The following is a 19,958-nucleotide window of genomic DNA, read 5'->3' on the forward strand; positions in this document are numbered from 1 at the left end:
CGTGACACGTGACCAGCGTGCGGCGCAGTCGGCTCCCCACGTGACCCACGCCAAGCCAGAGGCGCAGCAGCTAGTGTCCCATGTGACCCACGCCAAGCGCCAGGTCGCAAAATGGCGGCAATGGTAGTGCCGATTCAGAAGCTGAGGTGCGGGAATCGTGTCCGATCACTGCCGATGTGTGGGATGAGGAGGAGGGAGGGGGGGGTTAAACATTAGCACCAGTTATCATGACAAATGTCAGGGGTTCGGCCATCTGCCCAGAATAGGGTTGTGGGTGGAAAACACGCGGGGCGGGATTGAGGGGAGCTGGGAGACGCGGTCTGAGGCCCCCCTGATGGTTTTAACCAGGACGGTGATTCTGGGGATGGGGTGAGTGGACGAGGAGTCGGTGGGAATTACACTGGAAGTGGGTGGGGGTGCTTGAGCAGCTTTTGTAACCAGTGTACTATCTTCCCTATATTTTTAATTGCAGTCACAAGAAATTCAGAGCTTTACTGAAAAAAGAAAAACGCAAGAGAAAGCGGCAGGCAGCGGCTAAACAGAGAGAAGAAGGTTGGTGCTCGGTGGGTTTCCAGTGCGCCAAAAATTGGGAAATAACATAACATTTTAATCTAAATCAAATCCCCAATGATATCCAGGTGGAGGGCGGGACTAGTACCTCAACAGACACAGTTACCTCAAACTGTAATGATTGTGATTTATAAGTTCCTTGGATAGATATATAGATGTAGTGTGAATGTAGTAAGTGCATGAGAAACTCTTCATTTGTTCATCAGTATGAATCCACCACCTATAACTATAATTTTTGTTTTAAAATCTGGTGTACTTAACCTGGGTAACTTTTATAATTGAATTTTGCGTACCTTCATTTAAGGTTTCCCTAATCAACTAAGCCAATTGAGATTTGTAACCCACTTTGTACTCCAGCATTTTGTGTCTACCTTCGATTTAAACCAGCATCTGCAGTTCTTTCTTACACACTAATATTCTGCCCAAGGCTTGGGTGTTTCTGTTTAGTTCTGTGACTTGACAAAGTTAATGAGCTTCAGTTCATACAAATTGTTGGATTGATCAATGGTTCCTCATATCAACAAGTCAGAAGAAACTTGCATGATTTAAGGGAAAATGTAATTGTTTTCTCATCCTCCTGCAGGGTAAACACATTTAGCTTTCAAAATAAAAATAGAAAATGTTGAAAATATGATCAGATCAGACATTTGGAAAGAGGGCTAACTTTTCAAAACACTAACTATTAAACCTTGGAGCTGTAAGGGTGAAGTTCTAGACATGGAGGAGGGAAGTAAGATGTGTAGGAAGGAACTGCAGATGCTGGTTTAAACAGACAACTGGAAGTAAGATAGTTATTTGCAAAAAGCTGTTGACAAATAGCCTGTTTGATCTGTAACAAAGTAAACTTAATTTTGGTATTGGAAATTATCTAACTGTTTAAAGGAAATAAACAATGCATTCTGTATATCAGAATATTGTAAAACTCCAACAAATTGGCATCCTCAGGACTTTGGTGCCATTCAAGAAGGCAGGGGCCTTGAGTATTAAGGGGAGTGTGGGTACTGGGACCCGGGCGTGTCTTAGGGGAGTGTTGGGGGAAACAGAACCAAGTGAGTCAGATGCTGAACATTAAGGATTTTCTAAAGATTGCATAGCAGATTATTTGTGTTTTACTATACTTTGGCCATCAAAGTGAGCATGATGTAGCCTGTGTCAAAATATCAGCCTTTCAGTGTTTTTTGGGAAATTACTTATTTTTTATGAAAATTATGATTAGTTAGTACATTAATAATTAATGTTTTTTTCACAATGGCTATGATGTAATAAAAACTGAAGAAATATGATGTACCACGTCTATTGTGTTGGTCAATTGATTTGATGTAAGCACTTGAATTTTATACTTGCACCTGTTTATGACAGTATCAAGAATATAATTATTTTCAATGATTTCCAGAATTAACTTGTGACAATGACATAGAAGAGGCAGAAGAACTTGAAGAAGAAAAAGAATTGGAGGCTGAAAGGTTAGTGGTCTTTAGAGGTGACAAGGAAGTTGTTCTTTTTTTAGTGCAACAGTCTATAAGTTTCATTCATTGCTAAGGTGAGATCAAGCTACTATTTAACAGAATTGTAAAGTGGTGTCTTCGTTAATAAGACCTGATAGTCCCAATGGGTACTGTACTTTGCCTGGGCTAACCGAATGTTTACACTGCAATGACTACTAAAATAAATAATTTTGTGTTCCTTTTTATATGTGCCAGTGGTCTTTGAATATGGACTTCAACTAGTATACCTGTATCAATCTTCCAATGGATTCACTGCTTTGGTTTAATCCTGCTACCTGTGTACAATACTGATTTGAAACAGCAGGGTTAAATTTGAGGAATAAGGAATTTGCTGCATTTGTACTGGCCTGAGACCAAATGGAAGGACAGAACTAAACATGTCACAGTTGATTTTAGATTGGGGTAAAGGGATCGGCGTGACTCACCTGTCTGTCTTTTTAAAAACAATTTTGTCTAGTTAAATGTAGTTGTTTGTGTTTTTTAATACTGTTTTTAACTGTGTATATGTGGGGGGCGTGGGTAGGAGGGGGAAACTTTGAAAAAATCTCTTCCCTGCACGGGAGACCCGACCTTTTTCCTGTCGGGTCTCCGTTGTCGTTGGGGCCTAGCACCGTGGAGCGGCCTCCAACCGGAACGACCTGGGGGCTCCAGTCGCGGAGCTGCGGACTCACCATCATGGGGCTGGCCGGCCTCGGAGTGTGGGGAGCGGTGGTGGCTCGCTGCTGCGGCCCGACTCCGGAGCTCGGAAGCTCCAGCTGCAGCTGTAGCCGGTGGACTGGGACATCGGGAACTCGCGGGTCCAGGTGGAGACCGCTTTTCTGAGCTCCCGCAACGCAACTTCTCCAGCCCGTGTTGCGGGTTTGGAACAACCCGGAGCGGGGCCGTACATCGCCCGGCGCGGCTTTAATGGCCGCGGGACATTCCAGCGCCTGCCGGGGGCTCCAACTTTGTGACTTTTGGGCCTGGAGCGGGGCCGTACATCGCCCGGCGCGGCCTAAAATGGCCGTGGGATTTACTATCGCCCGCCTGGGGCTTCGACATCGGGAGAGAAATGGTGCAGGGGAGAGAAAAGACTTTGCCTTCCATCACAGTGAGGAGGAGATTCACTGTGATGGATGTTTCTGTAAATTGAATTGTGTGTATGTCTGTAGGAAATTGTCTTTGTATGGTTGTGGAAACAGAGTTTCGTTTGAGCCTCACTGAGGTTCAAATGACGTAATAAATATTGTATTGTATAAATGTGACATTATTCACTTTGATATGAACGATAGAAAAGCCGGAGTGTTCTTTAAATTTTGTTGATCAGCAAATCCGGGTGTCCTTGAATAAGAAATGTAAAGCAGGCATACAAGTATTGCAGGTCATTAAAGCGTGTGATGTTGGCTTTTATTGTAAGCAGTTTGGGATACAAAGGTAATTAAATCCTCTTGTAGCTTTACAACGTTAGATTATTGGAAGGAGTTTTGATTTCATTTTGGGCAAGTTTACCTTGCCTTTGAGACAGTGCTGCAGTAAATTCACCAGATTATAATTTCTAAGAATAAATTGACTTTTTCTGCAAGGATAGGTGAGCACAATGTGCATATACTCTGGAGGCTAGAATAAGATGTGACAATGATATATTTAAAATTCTGAGGTGATGTGACAAGATGTGTGTTCTATAGTGTAGGAGTTCAGAATAATGAGATTTGGTGCTGGGACAATAGAGCAACAATTACATGTTGAGATGAAGCAGATTTTTCTCCTGAGGGTGTATGAAGGAACTGCAGATGCTGGTTTTAACCAAAGATAGACACAAAATGCTGGAGTAACTCAGCGGGACAGGCAGCATCTCTGGAAAGAAGGAATGGGTGACATTTCGGGTTGAGACCCTTCTTCAGACAGACGTTGGGAGGAGGGGGAGGGGGGGGGAGATAGATAGATAGATAAGGAAGTGTGGGGAAAAACGGCCAAAGGGACTGGAGATCAAGGAGATCAAGACTTCTGGTTAAATAAAGGTTAAATAAAAAAAATAAAAAAAGGACAATGTTTTTAGCTAGGAGCATTGTTAGCTGGGAGAAGGTAACAAAAAAAACAAAAACAATTTCATCAGACAGTAAGACTGGTCGGAGAACTGGGATTGGGGAGGGATGGAAAGAGAGAGGGAAAGCAAGGGTTACTTGAAGTTAGAGAGGTCAATATTTATACCGCTGGGGTGTAAGCTGCCCAAACAAAATATGAGGTGCTGTTCCACCAATTTGCGCTGGGCCTCACTCTGACAATGGAGGAGGCCCAGGCCAGAAAGGTCAGTGTGTGAATGTGAGGGGGAGTGTTCAGCAACCGGGAGATCAGGTAGATAAGGCGACTGGGCGGAGGTGTTCAGCGAAACGTTCGCCAAGCCTGCGTTTGGTCTCGCCGATATACAGGAATAGTGGACACAATATACACCTGGAATAGTGGACACAATAGATGAGTTTGGAGGAGGTGCAAGAGAACCCCTGTCTCGCCTGAAAAGACTACCGGTGTCCTTAGATGGAGTCGAGGGGGAAGGTATAGGGACTGGTGTTGCATCTCCTGCAGTTGCTGGGGAAAGTGGTTTGGGTGGGAAGGGACGAGTTGATCAGGGAGCTGCAGAGAGAACGGTGTCAAGTTGGCCACAGAGCTGCGGAGGGAACGGTCCTTTGCCTCCGACATTCCTTGCTCTGGCTTCACAATTTGTAACTTTTCAATCCTTTTGTCTTGCACTTTTTCTTCATCTCTAGCCTTTGTCCAACCATCTGACTATCAAACCCCCCTCGCCTGTGTCCATGCTATGTCTCTTCCAACTTTCTTTCTCTCCGTCCTCCTAAATCAGTCTGAAGAAGGGTCCAGACCTGAAACGTCATCCATGTTCTCCAGAGATACTGCTTGACCTGCTGTTACTTCAGCACTTTATGTTTTGTTGATGCTATCAATAAGTATATTTAAGGTGGTGATGACACAAGGAAATCGGAGGATATTGCAGCCCAAGCAGCATGGAGAATTTAGTTTTTGTGCATGGACTCAAAGAAGGATATGATTTGAGATTTTTTAAGTAACATAGAATCACTGGTTGATTACTGGATATATACGTTTGAGTAGATTGGTATGCTTCGGGTTTGATGAATGAGATGATCTCATTGAAACTTACACAATTGTAAGAAGATTTTACTGGAAAGATGTTGAATGTTACTTCTGGCTAGACCATGGAATTAGAGAACATAGACTGAATTCAAGACATTGAACTTTATAAAACTGAAGTGAAAAATGTATTTGTGTGCTGTGATTTTTTGGAATTTCAGTTATGGGGTATATTCAAAAGAGGTCAAAGGTTTTTTGGACAGTAGGGAATTGAAGGATAAAGAGATTGGATGGCATGATGGTTCTTGAGGATTAGCCATGATTTTGCTGAACAGTGCTGCCTTTGTCAATAAATTCTTGTATTCTTAGGCTTCAAGCATGCCCATATTCAATTTTCAGCTCCATCATAGATTGTTTTATTTCCTTATCACTGCTTATTAATGAGTAATCAAAGAACAATGCATTTCATTTGAGGATTTTTATTTTCAATTTGCATTAGTGATAAATTATATTGAATGAAAAGTAGATGTTACTAAAACTATAATTAGTCAAAGGTTAGAAATTATGTGCGTAAATTGTATTTTCAGATTCCAAGACGGCACTGTTGCTACAATCCTGTGACAGCTATAGTAAACTAGCACAATACCTTTTCCTTTTTTAGGCAACGTTTGCATTTAGAATGGTTGGAAAAAGAAAAGCGGGCACAGGAAGAATTCCTACTAAAAAAGGAAAAGGAAGCAGCAGCACAGAAAAGGCAGGAAGAGGAGGAGGTAATCTGATTTTTGCACTTAAGCACCTTAATTATTTTTGTCAAGAGCAGTGGGATTAGATTGGTGGTCTACCCCATTTGCTTTTTGTTTAGATAAACTGGCGTGAAATTGCATATATCCTTTTAAAGGATATGTAGGTAGCAATTCAAATATCATTTAACACTTGGCATCAAACTAACTGAATTGTACAGGTTAAACACTGATTTTCTGGCACCCTCGGTTCCAACCTTTCTGGATTATCTGTTTTTCTGGGCCAGCTGAGATCACGCGATGATGAAACAACAATACAACCCTGGCCTGCTAATGACACCACTCCCAAGCTGTGAATGCATCCTTGCAGGGGAAGCGGCTTTGAGAAATATCTTGGAGGATGATATGTCATGTCCTCCAATTTCTTATTAGTGCAAGTGTACAGTTAACTAAGCCATTTGAAATGAACAAATAGCATTGCACCTGATGTGTTATGGGAAAAACTATTTGATCTGTAGTTTGTCCAGTCCAAACTAATCTATATCTCTTTTTTATATAAAGAAATATAAATTCTTGTTGGCTGTGGGACATTCGGCTTCTAATGTATTCCAATGGAAATAAGTCTCAGACCTGCTGAGTGACAGATGAGACCCTGTGCAGTCCAGCGGGGGAATCGAAATCCCCACCGACATCTCTAAATCCTATGTCTGTCGAATAGTTTTTGTTTTTGTTTATAATGATTTCATCATTTTAAGTGCTGCAATGTGTTTTTTTTATTAATTAGTTTCTCAGGGGGTTCTTAATTTTGACAGGCCAGGTTCCCCCCACCCCCCCCCCCCCTGTCCTTGCAGTCTGCCAAGGAGATTGGTGCCTGAAACCCCATGCCTATCTGGATTTTACTTCCTGAATCCTGGGTACAGAAGGCAAGTGAGATTGGTGGTGCTCATTCAGCGAATGTAGGTGGGTGGGGACTGCTGGCAGCAATTCCAGGCATCAGGCTGGGTCCGGAAAGGTCTGACTGGTAATTCGTATCTTGAGCTTTTCACTTTCACCATTGGATTAAATATTCTAGAGGATAGTAAATATTATTCCAGTTAATATTCCTAATCTATCTTTAAACCTGAAAAGTGAGATTGACCTTAAACATGAGATACTTAGCAATAATGTAACTTTATGAAATGAGATATCACAGTGATGTGCTTATTTTCTGTCTACAGAGAAAAATCAGAGAAGAATGGGAACAGCAGCAGATGAAAGAAAAGGAGGAAGTAGAGCACAAACGTCAGGAGCGGAGAGAACGAGAGGTGATTCCAGCTCTAGGAGGATAAATTCACAACATATATATCCTCTTTAAAAAGTTCTTTGGAATCTTAAAATTTCTGCATCTAGATCAAAATAGAATTTAATGGACAAAGAATCATGGAGTTAAATGCAGTACACGTTTTTTGTTTTCAAGCTGGGTCTTGTGACTGGAATACTTTATGCCTCCAAGTTTAAAATTAAATACTTCCAAATCCATCTACAGCATATTTATAATCAGGATATATTTCGAGGCATGCAGTTGCAATATGTCGGATTTTGTCTCTCACACCCTATCCTGCGTGAGTTTGCCAAGCCAGGAGCCATTTTCTGTCACTGGTTTGCAGGCAGTCTACAGTCTTGGCAGCAAACAGGGCTGCTTTCGATCAATTTAAACTGAGTTTGAATACAGTTGAGAGAGGTTAAATGCATTCAACTGCTTGGCTCTAGAGATATTACAAGAACGTTTCCCTTTTAGGTGTATGCTTTACTGAGCCAACTCAATAGAGCAAATGATTGGTAAACTTTGTGATCAGTCTTTTAGCTTTTATAGTCAGTGTGCCAAATTGATGTATTTCAAAATAATTTTGAGAATTGAATCAACTTGGTGTTTGCAGTGATTTTGTGTTTATTTCCATTACTGAGTTTCAGACCAGCATGACATTTGCATTTTTGATAACTATTTGAAACCATTATATATTTAAATTCTGAACAAATCATGTTTTATTGACCATATTTGGTGGTAAAGTAGAAAATATTTCCCATTTTCCATATTTTGTGGACTGCACCATCATAATACTTTCACAAAAACTAATTGTATTAGATCTTTAGAGATTGTCCACTTGATTAAACTGTTAAAGCATTTCCATTTCAATCCATTGTTTTTAATTTAGATGGTAGAAGGATCAGCTGAATTTGGTAGTATAATGGTATTTTCATCCGGTCAAAGGCAATAGTGGTAGGTAGGCATGTAGTGCAGATAGGTCTTTGGGATCAAATTCTTGTGCATTACTATGGGCTGTTTGTTGAGATGATTTGGACAGATCACATTTAAAGTCAGGTGTAATTCATATTTATAAAATAGTTCAATTTATTAAATTTTTCATAAACATTTAACAAAAAACGTGTTCAACAAAATATAATGAGCTGTTGGATCAGTTTTTCCTCAGTGAAGGGTCAAACTAGTCTTCGCTAAAGTGTTTGTATGGATTGGGAGAATTTAATCTCAGCAACAAATTTCAATTTTATTGAATTTTTTCAATCTCGTTTATTTTAAATAATGCATAAATAAATAATTTAGTAAGCTGAATTTTCCTTGCATAGTGTGTGATCATAAGATTATACTATTCCATATTTTTCTTTGTTGAGAAAGGTGGGTGGGTACAGGTCTGTGGGTCATTTCTGAAAGAATATCATGATTAAAAGTTGCCGAGATTCCAATGCTTTCCAAGATTAAGCCAACGTGGTATTGAATGTAAATAACAAATTGATTGTATATGAACAATTTTAAAATGTAGGAACTATACAGAAACTGCAATACTCCTTGCTGTTTAAATGATGATTTTTGTTGTACCAGTATTGTATTTACATGGTGAAAATTATTTGGACCTATACAAATGATATTCCTTAACAATCCTGTACGAAAGAGTTTCCACCGTTCATCCTTACTGACTAATTCATCAAGACGTATCTTTTTCGAAATGCTTAATAAATGCGACTAGCAATTTTTTCAGATTCTTCGGTTAAGATGTTACTTCACCCTATACAAAATGTAAAGGGTTTACTAGTAGAAATCTTTTTGTCTCACAACCTTGGTGTTTAATCATGAGCCGTTTACCCAAATCTTGTAATGTGTATCAAAATCAATTGCTGGACCAAATTTATGTAGAACTGCTATCTAAATTTGCTTTGGAAAACACCATTCTCTGTTTTCCATACCTTTCGATGAACCTATGCCACAATCTTGAGCATCTAGCAAATAAGGAATGAGCTAGTCACAAACCAAACCCTTAATATCGATGTGGCTGTGCATGTTTTTTTTTAATGTTTTTTCCTGTTTCATAAATCCTGATTGAAATGATAATTTGTACATTTATGATTTTTAATTTAGTTTTAAATTGTTTTAAAATAACTTAGATATTTTGACAGTCGGGAATTCACATTCTAAAGCTCTCAATCTTAACAAGTAGAATCAGATATGTAGCAGACGTATACTGCAGGGTTTTTACCAGTACTATGTTTACACCATTTGTAGGAGGCTGTTCAGAAAATGCTGGATCAGGCGGAAAGTCAGGTACTGTTTGTTTTTGAATAATTATGCAATTTAAACTGAGTTACGTTGAATGAAAACTACTTAATAAAGTTGTGTCCATAGCTGAATCGTTAAAAAGGATATAGAAACATAGAAAATAGGTGCAGGAGGAGGCCATTCGGCCCTACGAGCCAGCTCCGCCATTCATTGCGATCATGACTGATTGTCCCCAATCTGATTGCCCGCCTTCTCCCCATATTCCTTGATTCCACTGGCCCCTAGAGCTCTATCTAACTCTCTTAAATCCATCCAGTGATTTGGCCTCCACTGCCCTCTGGCAGGGAATTCCACAAATATGTTCTGCACCAAATGACTGAAGGCAATTTGGTAACATAATCAGTTCTATGACAAGGAGACAACATAGACCATGGTATTTGGATTGAATAAAGACCTGCATCAAACCTAATTCCACTGCTCAGCGTTGGGTCATCAGCTTTACAGGTCATGAGTAGACAAAAGTGCTGGAGAAACTGGTGCGTCAGCATCTATGGTGGGAAGGAAATAGGCAATGTTTCGGGCCGAAACCCTTCTTCAGACATGGTTTTACAGGTCATGGTTTTCAGCTACATGTAATGTGGGCTTGTGTCTCTATTTATGAACCTCAGCCACCTTCTGGGAGAAAATGTTTTTTGTCAGATCCCCTTGAATCATTCCACTAATGCCCCAGTTTTTATTTATTCCGTTGCCCAGAGAAATTAGTCTTTTATGTAATTGTATATTTGTATATTATGTAATTGTATATTTATTTTAGTCCCTCGGGCCTGTTTTCTGCTCAAAATTGAATGTCCTCCAGCATTCAACATAAAAGGTTTATAATTAAAAGTTTTTTTAGCTTTGGGATGTCCACTAAACATTTAATAACTAATGAGGTACTCTGTAGTTATGTTTTTTGTAATCTTAATTGTATTGCAAACTGTCATGAACAGATATGTGCATTATAACTGCAAGAATACAAGTAAATAGGTGCAAGTCTCAAATCTGTCCCATCAATACAGAATGATCATGGCTGAGCTGTCCCAGGTCTCATCATATAATATTGTAAAGGGACTTTTGGTCTACTGCATTGATCATCAAGTATCCACTCTTATTGATCTTACATTAATCCTATTATTTGTCTCACAGACAGCAGTGGAAGTTGGGATTGAACCTGGTTGCTCGACCTTTGTGACCTATAATTCCATGAATTTGCAAATAGTCATAGAGCTGTACAGCAATAGACAATAGGTGCAGGAGTAGGCCATTCGACCCTTCGAGCCAGCACCGCCATTCAATGTGATCATGGCTGATCATCCCCAATCAGTACACTGGTCCTGCCTTCTCTCCATATCCACTGACTCTGCTATCTTTAAGAGCCCAGTCTAGCTCTCTCTTGAAAGTATCCAGAGAACCGTCTTCCACCTCCCTCTGAGGCAGAGAATTCCTCAGATTCACAACTCTGAGAAAAAGTGTTTCCTCGTCTCTGTTCTAAATGGCTTACCCCTTATTCTTAAACTGTGGCCACTGATTCTGGACTCCCCCAACATCGTTTGACTGCCTGTCCAAATGGCCTTTCCTATCCAATTACCTGTGCAGGCATATAATATGGCAAAGACAAGCGGGAAGCTAGAGGATTGGGAAGCTTTTTAAAAACCACCAGAAAGCGACAAAAAGGAATACGAGTAAAAATGAAATATAGAAGGAAGCTGGCCAATTATATAAGAGGATACCAAAATCTTTTACAAATATATGGAGTAAAAGAGGCAAAATTAGACATTGGATCGCTAGAATATGAAGCTGGAGACGTAATGAGGAACAAATAAATGGTTGACGAACTGAACCATCTCACCAGCAACATGCCAGGAATTCAAGAGAGTCTGGCAGAAGTGAGTGTCGTCACTTACAAAAGAGAAGGTGCTTGGGAAGCCGAAAGGTCTGAAGGTGGATAGGTCACCTGCACCAGATGGACTACACCCCAGAATTCTGAAAGAGGTAGCTGTAGAGATTGTGGAGGCATTAGTAGTGATCTTTCAAGAATCACTAGAGTCATAAATGGTTCCAGAGGATTGGAAAATAACAAATGTAACTCCACTGTTTAAGAAGGGATTGATGTAAAAGAAAGGACATTTTAGGCCAGCTAGCATAACTTCAGTGGTTGGTAAGATATTAGCATCCATTACTATGGATGAGGTATAGGGGTACTTGGAAGCAAATAGTACACCCCAGGAACAGGCCCTTTAGCCCACTATGTTTGTGCTGAACATGGTGCTGTTAAATTGATATAATCTGTCTGCACATGATCCATATCCCTCTATTCCCTAAACTTCCATGTGTGTATCTAAAAGCCTCTTAAATACTGCTATCACATCGGCCTCTACCACCTCCACTGGCAGTGTGTTCCCACTACTCTGTGTAAAAAACAAAACTTGCCCCGCACAGCTCCAAGAATTTTTTTCCCCCTCTCACCTTATAGCTATATCCTCTATTGTTAGACATTTCCACCCTGAGAAAAAGAATCTGAGCCTACCCTATCTATTCCTCTCATAATTTTGTATACTTCTATCAAGTCTCCCCTCAACCTCTGACGTTCCAGGGAAAACAATCCAAGTTTATCCAACCTCTCCTGCGGAAACTCTTATTCGGGCAACATTCTGGTAAACCACCTCTGCACCTTCCCCAAAGCCTCTACATGTTTCCTGTAATGGGGCAACCAGAACTTTGTTCAATACTCCAAAAGCAGCCTAACCACAGTCCTTTATAGCTGCATCATGACTTCCTGACTCTTACATTCAATATCCCTAGCAATGGTACCATACGTCTTCTTAACCAACCACTCGACTTGTGCTGCCATGTTCACTGAGCTATGAACTTGGACCCTGCTCTGCTTCATGATTTCCAATCCACATTGTGAAATAGGCTGAAGTCAGCATGGTTTTGTTAAGGGAGATATTGTCTGATAAATTTAGATATTGTCTGATAAATTTGGTGGAATTCTTTGAAGAAGTAACAAGTAGGATAGACAAAGGAGAATCAGTGATGTTGCTTACATGGATTTTCACAGGGCCTTTGATAAGGTGCCGCACGTGAGGCTACTAACAGATACGAGGCGGGTATTAGAGGCAAGCATGGATAGAAAATTAGCTGACTGGCAGAAGGACTTGGTCGTTGGGATAGAAACATCACCTATCCATGTTTACCAGGCATGCTGCCTGAACCACTGAGTTAAACTAGCACTTTGTCTTTTTTGGCAAATCCATTAGGTGATCACTATAATTCTCTAAATGCTACCTTATTTATTTATTTTTTAATGCTCATCCTTAATCATTTATGTTACTGTTATTTTGCTAATAGCTTGAAAATGGTGGCACATGGCATAATCCAGAAGCACCAGAGGATTATGGGACAGAAAAGGATAAATCATATTGTCCATTCTTTCTTAAAACTGGGTCTTGCAGATTTGGTGATAGGTGAGTAAAATCAGTAAGTAGAACTGACCAAAGTATTTTATAAAACCTGAAAGTATTATCCTTGTTCAGACTATCCCTTATTATCCATTTAAGCTGTCCAACCTTTTAAAAGTGGTGATGTGTTTTATTTTGGTCTCATTCCTTTTGTGGAGGTACTCCACAGTGATAACCCAATCTGTGTTTAGTTTCTTCAGTTTGGAGATGTTAGGGATTAGTACACTTTTAACAAAATCTAATCTGTGTTAATTTTTTTCCCTTATTATAACACAGGCAGGTATACAGGTCTGAGATGCAGTTGCTTTGAAATTCTGTTTTTTTTTTTTAAAGTGGTATGTCTAACAATGATTGTTCCATTCATTGTAACACCAATGACACTTTTTAACACAGGTGCTCTCGTAAACATGTCTATCCAGCATCAAGTCAGACCCTTCTTATTAGAGCCATGTTTATTACTTTTGGCATGGAAGAAAGCAGGCGAGATGACTATGATACCGATTCTGGTCTGGAGCACAGTGAGGAGGACATTTACCAGCAGTTCATGGAATTTTATGAGGATGTGTTGCCTGAATTTAAGAGCATTGGGAAAGTTGTACAATTTAAGGTATCTTCATTTCCTCTATCGCAATATATAAAATTGATAGCTGTTTGGACCATTTGATTCATGTTGTTATTGGTGCTCCATGGCGCCGTTCCCACCACTTACTTCAACATAACCTACCAACATATCGCACTATTCCTTTCTCCAATTTATATTTATCCAGCTTTCCTAGAAAGTACGACTCCTATCTGCAGTTCTTCTTGCCACACTGTTTATCTGTTAAATTTTGTGCAAGAATTATTAGTGACTAGTGCAATGTAAAGATGGTACCTAGTTTTAGACATGTTGTACGTTCCCTGCATGGAAGTGCGTACACTACAATTATCTGTATCAGAGCCCTGCCAAGTTTTAGACCTGTCAGACACTGTTTTGTCTGCCTTTGCCAAAAAAGCCTCATTCTTAGTCAGACCTTCCTGTTTGTTGTTCCAGTATCACTCTTGTAATCTTTAAATGATTTTCAATGTCCAGATTTCTATTATTGAGATTAGAATTGCACATAATACTCCCAACTACCTAAAACCCTTTGTGATTCTGAATATTATCAAATCCATCTTTTTTATGTCCAATCCTTAGATTAATGTAGCTATAATCAGCCCAGACCCATTCCATTTAATCGCTTTTGTACTCTCATTTAAGTTTGGTGCACAAAAGTAGAAATAATGCTTCATTGCTTTGAAATCTGTAAGGTAAACAAAGGTAGTTTCAAGCATTTTTATGAACGTCATTAAGAAGCACCCATGGAAATATGGTAATGGGCAATAGTAAAGGATGCTTGGGTATTGAACTAAAACCTGACTGAAACATCATAGAAAATAGGTGCAGGAGTAGGCCCTTCGAGCCTGCACTGCCATTCAATATGATCATGGCTGATCATTCATTAACCTACCCAATCCCTGGGGCCGTTTGCTTTCAAAACTGAATCCAACGGGCCTGGTCTCTCAATTGGGTAGGTATGGCAGAGATAGAAGGGCTGCCACTTGGACTCTGGCTTCCAGCTGTGTGGTGGTTTTCAGCTGGCTTTAGTGTGGAGCTGGTCCATGAAGCCCCTTCCCCAGTCACACCCCTTATTAGGCCTAAGACTACCTTCCAGGTACCCAGCTTGTGTACAGAACTCTAGCCTTGGACAGTGTATAGAACTATTCCAAGCAATCAAGTCAGAGTACTCTGATCTAACTGAGCCTGAGAGCATAAGAGTCATACAGCATGGAAACGGCCCTTCAACCCTTCGTGTCCATGTTGACCATATTTTTGAACTAAGCTAGTCCTATTTGGCTGCTTTAGGTCCATATCCCTCCATACCTTTCACATACTAGTCTGAACGTCTTTTAAATATCACCATTATACCCACCTCAATGATTTCCTCTGGCAGCTTTTTACATAGGCACACCATCCTCCATGTGAAAAACTGTCCCTCGGGTCTCTCTTACTTCTCCCTCACCTTAAACCTATGCCCTCTAACACTGCTAACAATGGCATGTTTCCTTTAGCGTCGTTACTTTGTTGCATATCTTTCTTTCACTTGTTCTCTATCTCTTAATTCCCTTTCCCCTGACTCTGCCTAAATTGGGTCTCAACCTGAAACGTCACCTATTCCGTTTCTCCAGAAATGCTGTCTGACCCGCTGAGTTACTTCAGCATTTTATGTTTATCCCTCTATTTCTGGCTTCCTCTACTCTGGGGAAATAGACTGATAATTGTATATTGAAATAGTATGCCCCTCATAATTTTGTCTACCTCTTTCCCCCTCCCCCCCCCCCCCCCCCCAAGAGTCTGGGGTGATAAGTCCGAGCCTTTCCATCCTCTCCTTAAAAAGTCCTGGTAACATCCTGACAAATATTTTCTGCACTCTTTTCAGCTTAATGGTATCCTTCCTACAGGAGGGTGACCAGAACTGCATATACTTTAAATATGATATTGCCAATATCATGCACTGTACCATGGTGACCCAAGTTCTGTATTCAGTACCCTTCACCACCCTGTCATTTTGTGTCATCTCTTTCGTGGAATTGTGTACCCTGGTCTCCAAGGTCTCACTGATCGACCACACTCCCCAGCTGTCCTATTATTAGTAAATATTAGGATTATTAATAATAATGATCCTATTTGTTCTGTAGAACCTGCCTTGGTTTAACTTGCCAAAATGCATCACCTCACATTTGTCAGAGTTCAATTACATCTGCCATTTCTTGACCCACTTCTCTAGTTAATCTATATCCTTTTGTAAACTTGATAGCCTTCCTCATTCTACCACCAATTTTAGGGTCATCTGCAAATGTACTAACTGTTAACTACATTGTCATTCAAATTATTAATGTAGACATAATCGATTGAAATATACAGCCTACCGAGTGTGCCAACCATCAATCGCCCATTCACACCAGTTCTATGTTGTGCCACTTTCTCATCCACTCCCTACATTAGGGGCAACTTAGAGGCCAATTAATTTACAAACTCTTACGCCTTTAGGATGTGGGAGGAAACCTACGCAGTTAGGTAGAACGTGCAAAATCCACACATTGCACCCGAGGTCACGATCAAACCGGGGTGTTTGGCGCTATGAGGTGGCAACTCTACTAGCTGAGCCACTGCCGCACTGTCAATTGCAATAATCATCCAATCCCCTGCTATTCAAGTTCCTTCAGACTTGGGTTATATAGCACAACCAAACTCATTTGATAAATGTTAGATAAATGCATAAATGTTACTTGCCTGTAAACTTTGTTCATACTTTTTCCAGGTCAGTTGCAATTATGAGCCACATCTGAGAGGAAATGTGTATGTGCAATATCAAAAGTAAGTCTTTTTCTATGGACTTTTGCATTATATCAAACAAATGTTGTCCAGACATAGAAACACATTTATTGCTACTGATGACTGTTTTAATTAAATCACTTCTATTTAGCATTGATCAAGGGGCTAATGTTGTTGGAAGAGGTCACCTTTGTCCTGCCTTTAGATGGTTTTTAAGGACTCTTATGTTTGCATGAGCAGGCAGGTGGCCCTTGGTTGATGAACTTACCAGAGTGAGTACAACAGATCAACATTACCTTTTTGTCACAGAATATTGGCCTATGCAGCAGTATTGAGCTGGGGCACCTCATCATTTGGGAGGCCAGCTGACAAATTATTATTTGGTTCAGCACAGTGGTAGAGCTACTGCCTTGCAGCGGATTCGATCCTGACTACAGGTGCTGTTTGTACATTCTTCCTGTGACCACATAGATTTTATTCAGGGTGCTCCGGTTTCCTCCCCCATTTCAAAGACGTGCCGGTTAATTGGCTTCTTTGAACTTGTCCGTACAATACAACTAGTGTGAAGTGAAGAGGTGATCGCAAGTCACTGTGGACATCATGGGCCGAAGGACACGTTTCCATGCTGTATTACTAAACTAATTCCTCAGTTGACTGCTTTAAAAAAAAAATGTTAAATCATTTTGGTTATATGTATACGTTCACCTTGAAAGGTCATTTTGCTGTTCTGCTCAGACCTTCAGTATTCTCCATCCTGTAAATTATCTGAGAGCCGTGTGGGAATTTTTGATGTATCCGGTGTCACCGTATGTTGTCAACACCTGTTTGTGTTTTGCTGCAGAGAAGAGGAATGCCAGCAAGCCTTTGCACTATTCAATGGGCGCTGGTACGCAGGGAAACAGTTGCAGTGTGAATTTTCACCTGTAACTCGATGGAAAACAGCGATATGTGGTTTGTTCCCAATGTATTTTTTTACTGAAGTTTCTCTTCATAATGGTTGAATTAATGTGATGTTTAATGCACAACCATAATGATCAATTAAATCTTACCTTAATATTATTGGCTCTCTAGCTTCATCTTTATTGTACACAGAATCTGCCAATCAAACTAATTACTGGAATTAACAGTTGATGGTTTTGCAAGTTTTCACGGCCTATCCACCTGAAATCAATTACAGGCAGGAAAGAAATGCCTTCTATTTTTACAAAAGTCCTTCAGTTAATTTTGTGTGCAGCTCAGGAAATATACTCAATTGGATAACCATAACTTCACCGCATTGTAATGAATAGCAATTAAACAGAGTAAGAAAGAACAATTAGTTGTAGTGGGGAAGAGAAAATTAGTTCTGCCAATTGTATGTATGTCAGATGTTTGAATAATATTAAGGGAGCTTACTCGTATGTAGGGGTGTCTAAATCTGTGGCAGCCTGTAGTATTGTTTAATAATGACATGCTATCAAGAACCAGTTATGTTTTAATGTTTTTTTATTAAAACACTTAACAGGACTTTACGAAAGGCGCAAGTGCCCCAGAGGGAAACATTGCAACTTCCTTCATGTGTTCCGGAATCCTAACAGCGAATTTTGGGAGGCTGATCGTGATCTCTGCACATCACCAGAGCGAAGGAAATCCTACTCTAACAAGTATTCTGAGAGGCGAGATAGATTGAGCCATCGTTACGATAACCATAGTCGATCTAGGAGGAAGTATAGTTGTAGTCCAGACAAAAAGCAGAGGTGGTCTGGAGAGCCTGAAAGGAATAGGAGGAGAAGCAGGGAAAGGAGAAGGTTGCAGAGGTCCAGGAGCAGGAGCCAGGATAAAAAACGGTCACGAAGCAAAGACAGGCATCGCAGAAGCCGGAGTAAAGAAGCTCGCAGATCACAAAGGTCCCGCAGCAGAAGTCAGGAACGAAGGAGGTCCAGAAGCAGAGAGAGATGCCGATATAGGTCAAGGAGCAGAAGCCTGGAACGGTCACTGAGCAGAAGTCTGTCTCGATCGAGGAGTAAAAGCCGTGACCGGTCCAACAGCAAGGACCGAGGGACAGAGAGGTCACGGTCTAAAAGCAGAAGTCCTCCTCATGGGTGGAATAAGAAAAGTAAGAAGGAATCAGAAAGTAAAGAGAAAAAAAGCAAAAAGAAGGCTAAGAAAGTGAAGAAATCTAAAAACAAGTCTGAAAACAAATCAAAGGGCCATAAATCAAAAAGACTAGAACGTGATCTCAGTCACTTGCCAGTTAGTTCACTGGAAAAGGACTCACAAGTCACCGTGGACCATCCTGATGTAAGAAGCCTTTCCACTTCTCCGAGTGTTAAGAGCTCTACAAGTGATACAACAACAGCTACCAAACTGAATGACACAATTGAAACAGAAGCTGTTGATGAATGAAGGTAACTGTTTAATGTTGGGACTTATCTAAGGATACAAAACAGGAGTACTCCAATTTTATGAAAGAAATCTGACATTTTGCTCAAAATTAAGGGATACAAGAGGTTGGGATTCTGCTTGGGATAGTGGCAGGAAGATGGACCAATGAAGGGCAGTTTAGCTAATGGGTTTCTTGATGCTCAGTGGTTGAAATGAGCTTGGGTGAGGAGTGCCTTGGAAATGGGGATCAAGCAGAATGGATAATGGCAAGGAGGTAAATGGGAAAGGCACTGGAGCAGTCTGAATGCTATTCAACTTTTTCTGCTGGAAATATTAACAAGACGTGGTTATTCAATATTCCATTTAATTATCCTTTCCAGGTTGGTGCTGGAAGATGCACGACAATGGAGTGTGGGTCTTTGGCTGCCCAAAGCAGCACTGTGAAGCTGAAGAGAAACTCTTAAAGGACTGCTATCCAGTTGTAGAACTGGCCAGACTTTGCATGCTATTCATTCCTTGAAGCATCATGAAAGTGCAGAATCCTTTTGAATAGTTTGGCAGCTAGGATCAGTGTGGCATTAGCACATTGAGCTGCTGTGATCCCTTATACTTAGAAGTTTCCATCCCACTTTGCTGTTTCAGAAAGAGGAAAAATTAATTGCGTATCTACTACGTGCCATCCTTTTTGGAAAAATCTGCTTGAACCAGCAAAGTGGCCTTCTGCGCTGTAAATGGAATATAGACTGAAATATGTCACAGAAGAGTTGTACTTTGGTGAACATGGATTTGTGGAGGAAACAGTTATGTAAAGTCTTAGTATCATGTTAATAAAGTTGGGACACTTACAGTAACAGAGGGTAAAGTTTATTTCAAACATGAAGCGTCAATTTGGATCAATTATCCAGCATGAAATTTTTCCCTTCGTTGTATATTTTGTTTATAAATGTTACCTGGGATGTAGGCAGCAACTGATATTGCAGATAACAATTTGTTTGTCAGTAATCTGATTTTAGGTGAAATATTGTTACATTTTGACCATTCAGTATATCCAACATGTGATTTAAGCCATTCTATATATATATATATATTTTTAAATCAACACATGTAATAAATTCTGCATTTTTACACAATATTTGCCAAATTTTATGTTCTTTATACCAAAGCATGTGTGACTAGTAAGGCCAATGGCAGTAATGGAGAAAATGGTGGAATCCATTAATGATGCAATTAAAGAACACCAGGCAACAGGGATTTATGAACGGGAAATCATGCTTAACAAATCCACTGAAATATGAGAAC

At 40.2% G+C, this 19,958-nt stretch overlaps 1 protein-coding gene and 1 long non-coding RNA gene across 3 annotated transcripts; both read left to right on the forward strand.

Moving 5' to 3' along the window:
* The first annotated feature begins 27 nt into the window (after positions 1 to 27).
* Positions 28 to 19,510, forward strand: zrsr2 (zinc finger CCCH-type, RNA binding motif and serine/arginine rich 2). Of its 2 annotated transcripts, none has more exons than XM_033032922.1 (12): positions 28 to 146; positions 473 to 552; positions 1,964 to 2,033; positions 5,815 to 5,923; positions 7,111 to 7,197; positions 9,447 to 9,485; positions 12,831 to 12,946; positions 13,334 to 13,547; positions 16,282 to 16,337; positions 17,137 to 17,246; positions 17,800 to 18,682; positions 19,040 to 19,510. In XM_033032922.1, the coding sequence occupies exons 1-11, from the start codon at positions 112 to 114 to the stop codon at positions 18,678 to 18,680; spliced, it is 1,797 nt and encodes a 598-aa protein (XP_032888813.1). In that variant the 5' UTR covers positions 28 to 111; the 3' UTR covers positions 18,681 to 18,682; positions 19,040 to 19,510. The 2 variants fall into 2 exon arrangements, with proteins under 2 accessions (XP_032888813.1, XP_032888814.1); XM_033032923.1 differs by having other exon boundaries at positions 132 to 146; positions 473 to 563.
* Positions 9,803 to 10,773, forward strand: LOC116980572. Its single transcript, XR_004414014.1, has 3 exons — positions 9,803 to 9,944; positions 10,053 to 10,224; positions 10,255 to 10,773. It is a non-coding gene; the product is annotated as an uncharacterized LOC116980572 (long non-coding RNA).
* Positions 19,511 to 19,958: the final 448 nt, after the last annotated feature.

Source organism: Amblyraja radiata, chromosome 14, assembly GCF_010909765.2.
Source record: "Amblyraja radiata isolate CabotCenter1 chromosome 14, sAmbRad1.1.pri, whole genome shotgun sequence".
Lineage (NCBI taxonomy): Eukaryota > Metazoa > Chordata > Chondrichthyes > Rajiformes > Rajidae > Amblyraja > Amblyraja radiata.

Bases quoted from the DNA above. Each gene is read 5' to 3' on its own strand.
- zrsr2 (XM_033032922.1), top strand. From the start codon at position 112: ATGGCGGCAATGGTAGTGCCGATTCAGAAGCTGAG. The intron at 553-1,963 runs GTTGGTGCTCGG...AATGATTTCCAG, and splicing joins GGCTAAACAGAGAGAAGAAG to AATTAACTTGTGACAATGAC. The intron at 17,247-17,799 runs GTTTGTTCCCAA...AACACTTAACAG, and splicing joins ATGGAAAACAGCGATATGTG to GACTTTACGAAAGGCGCAAG.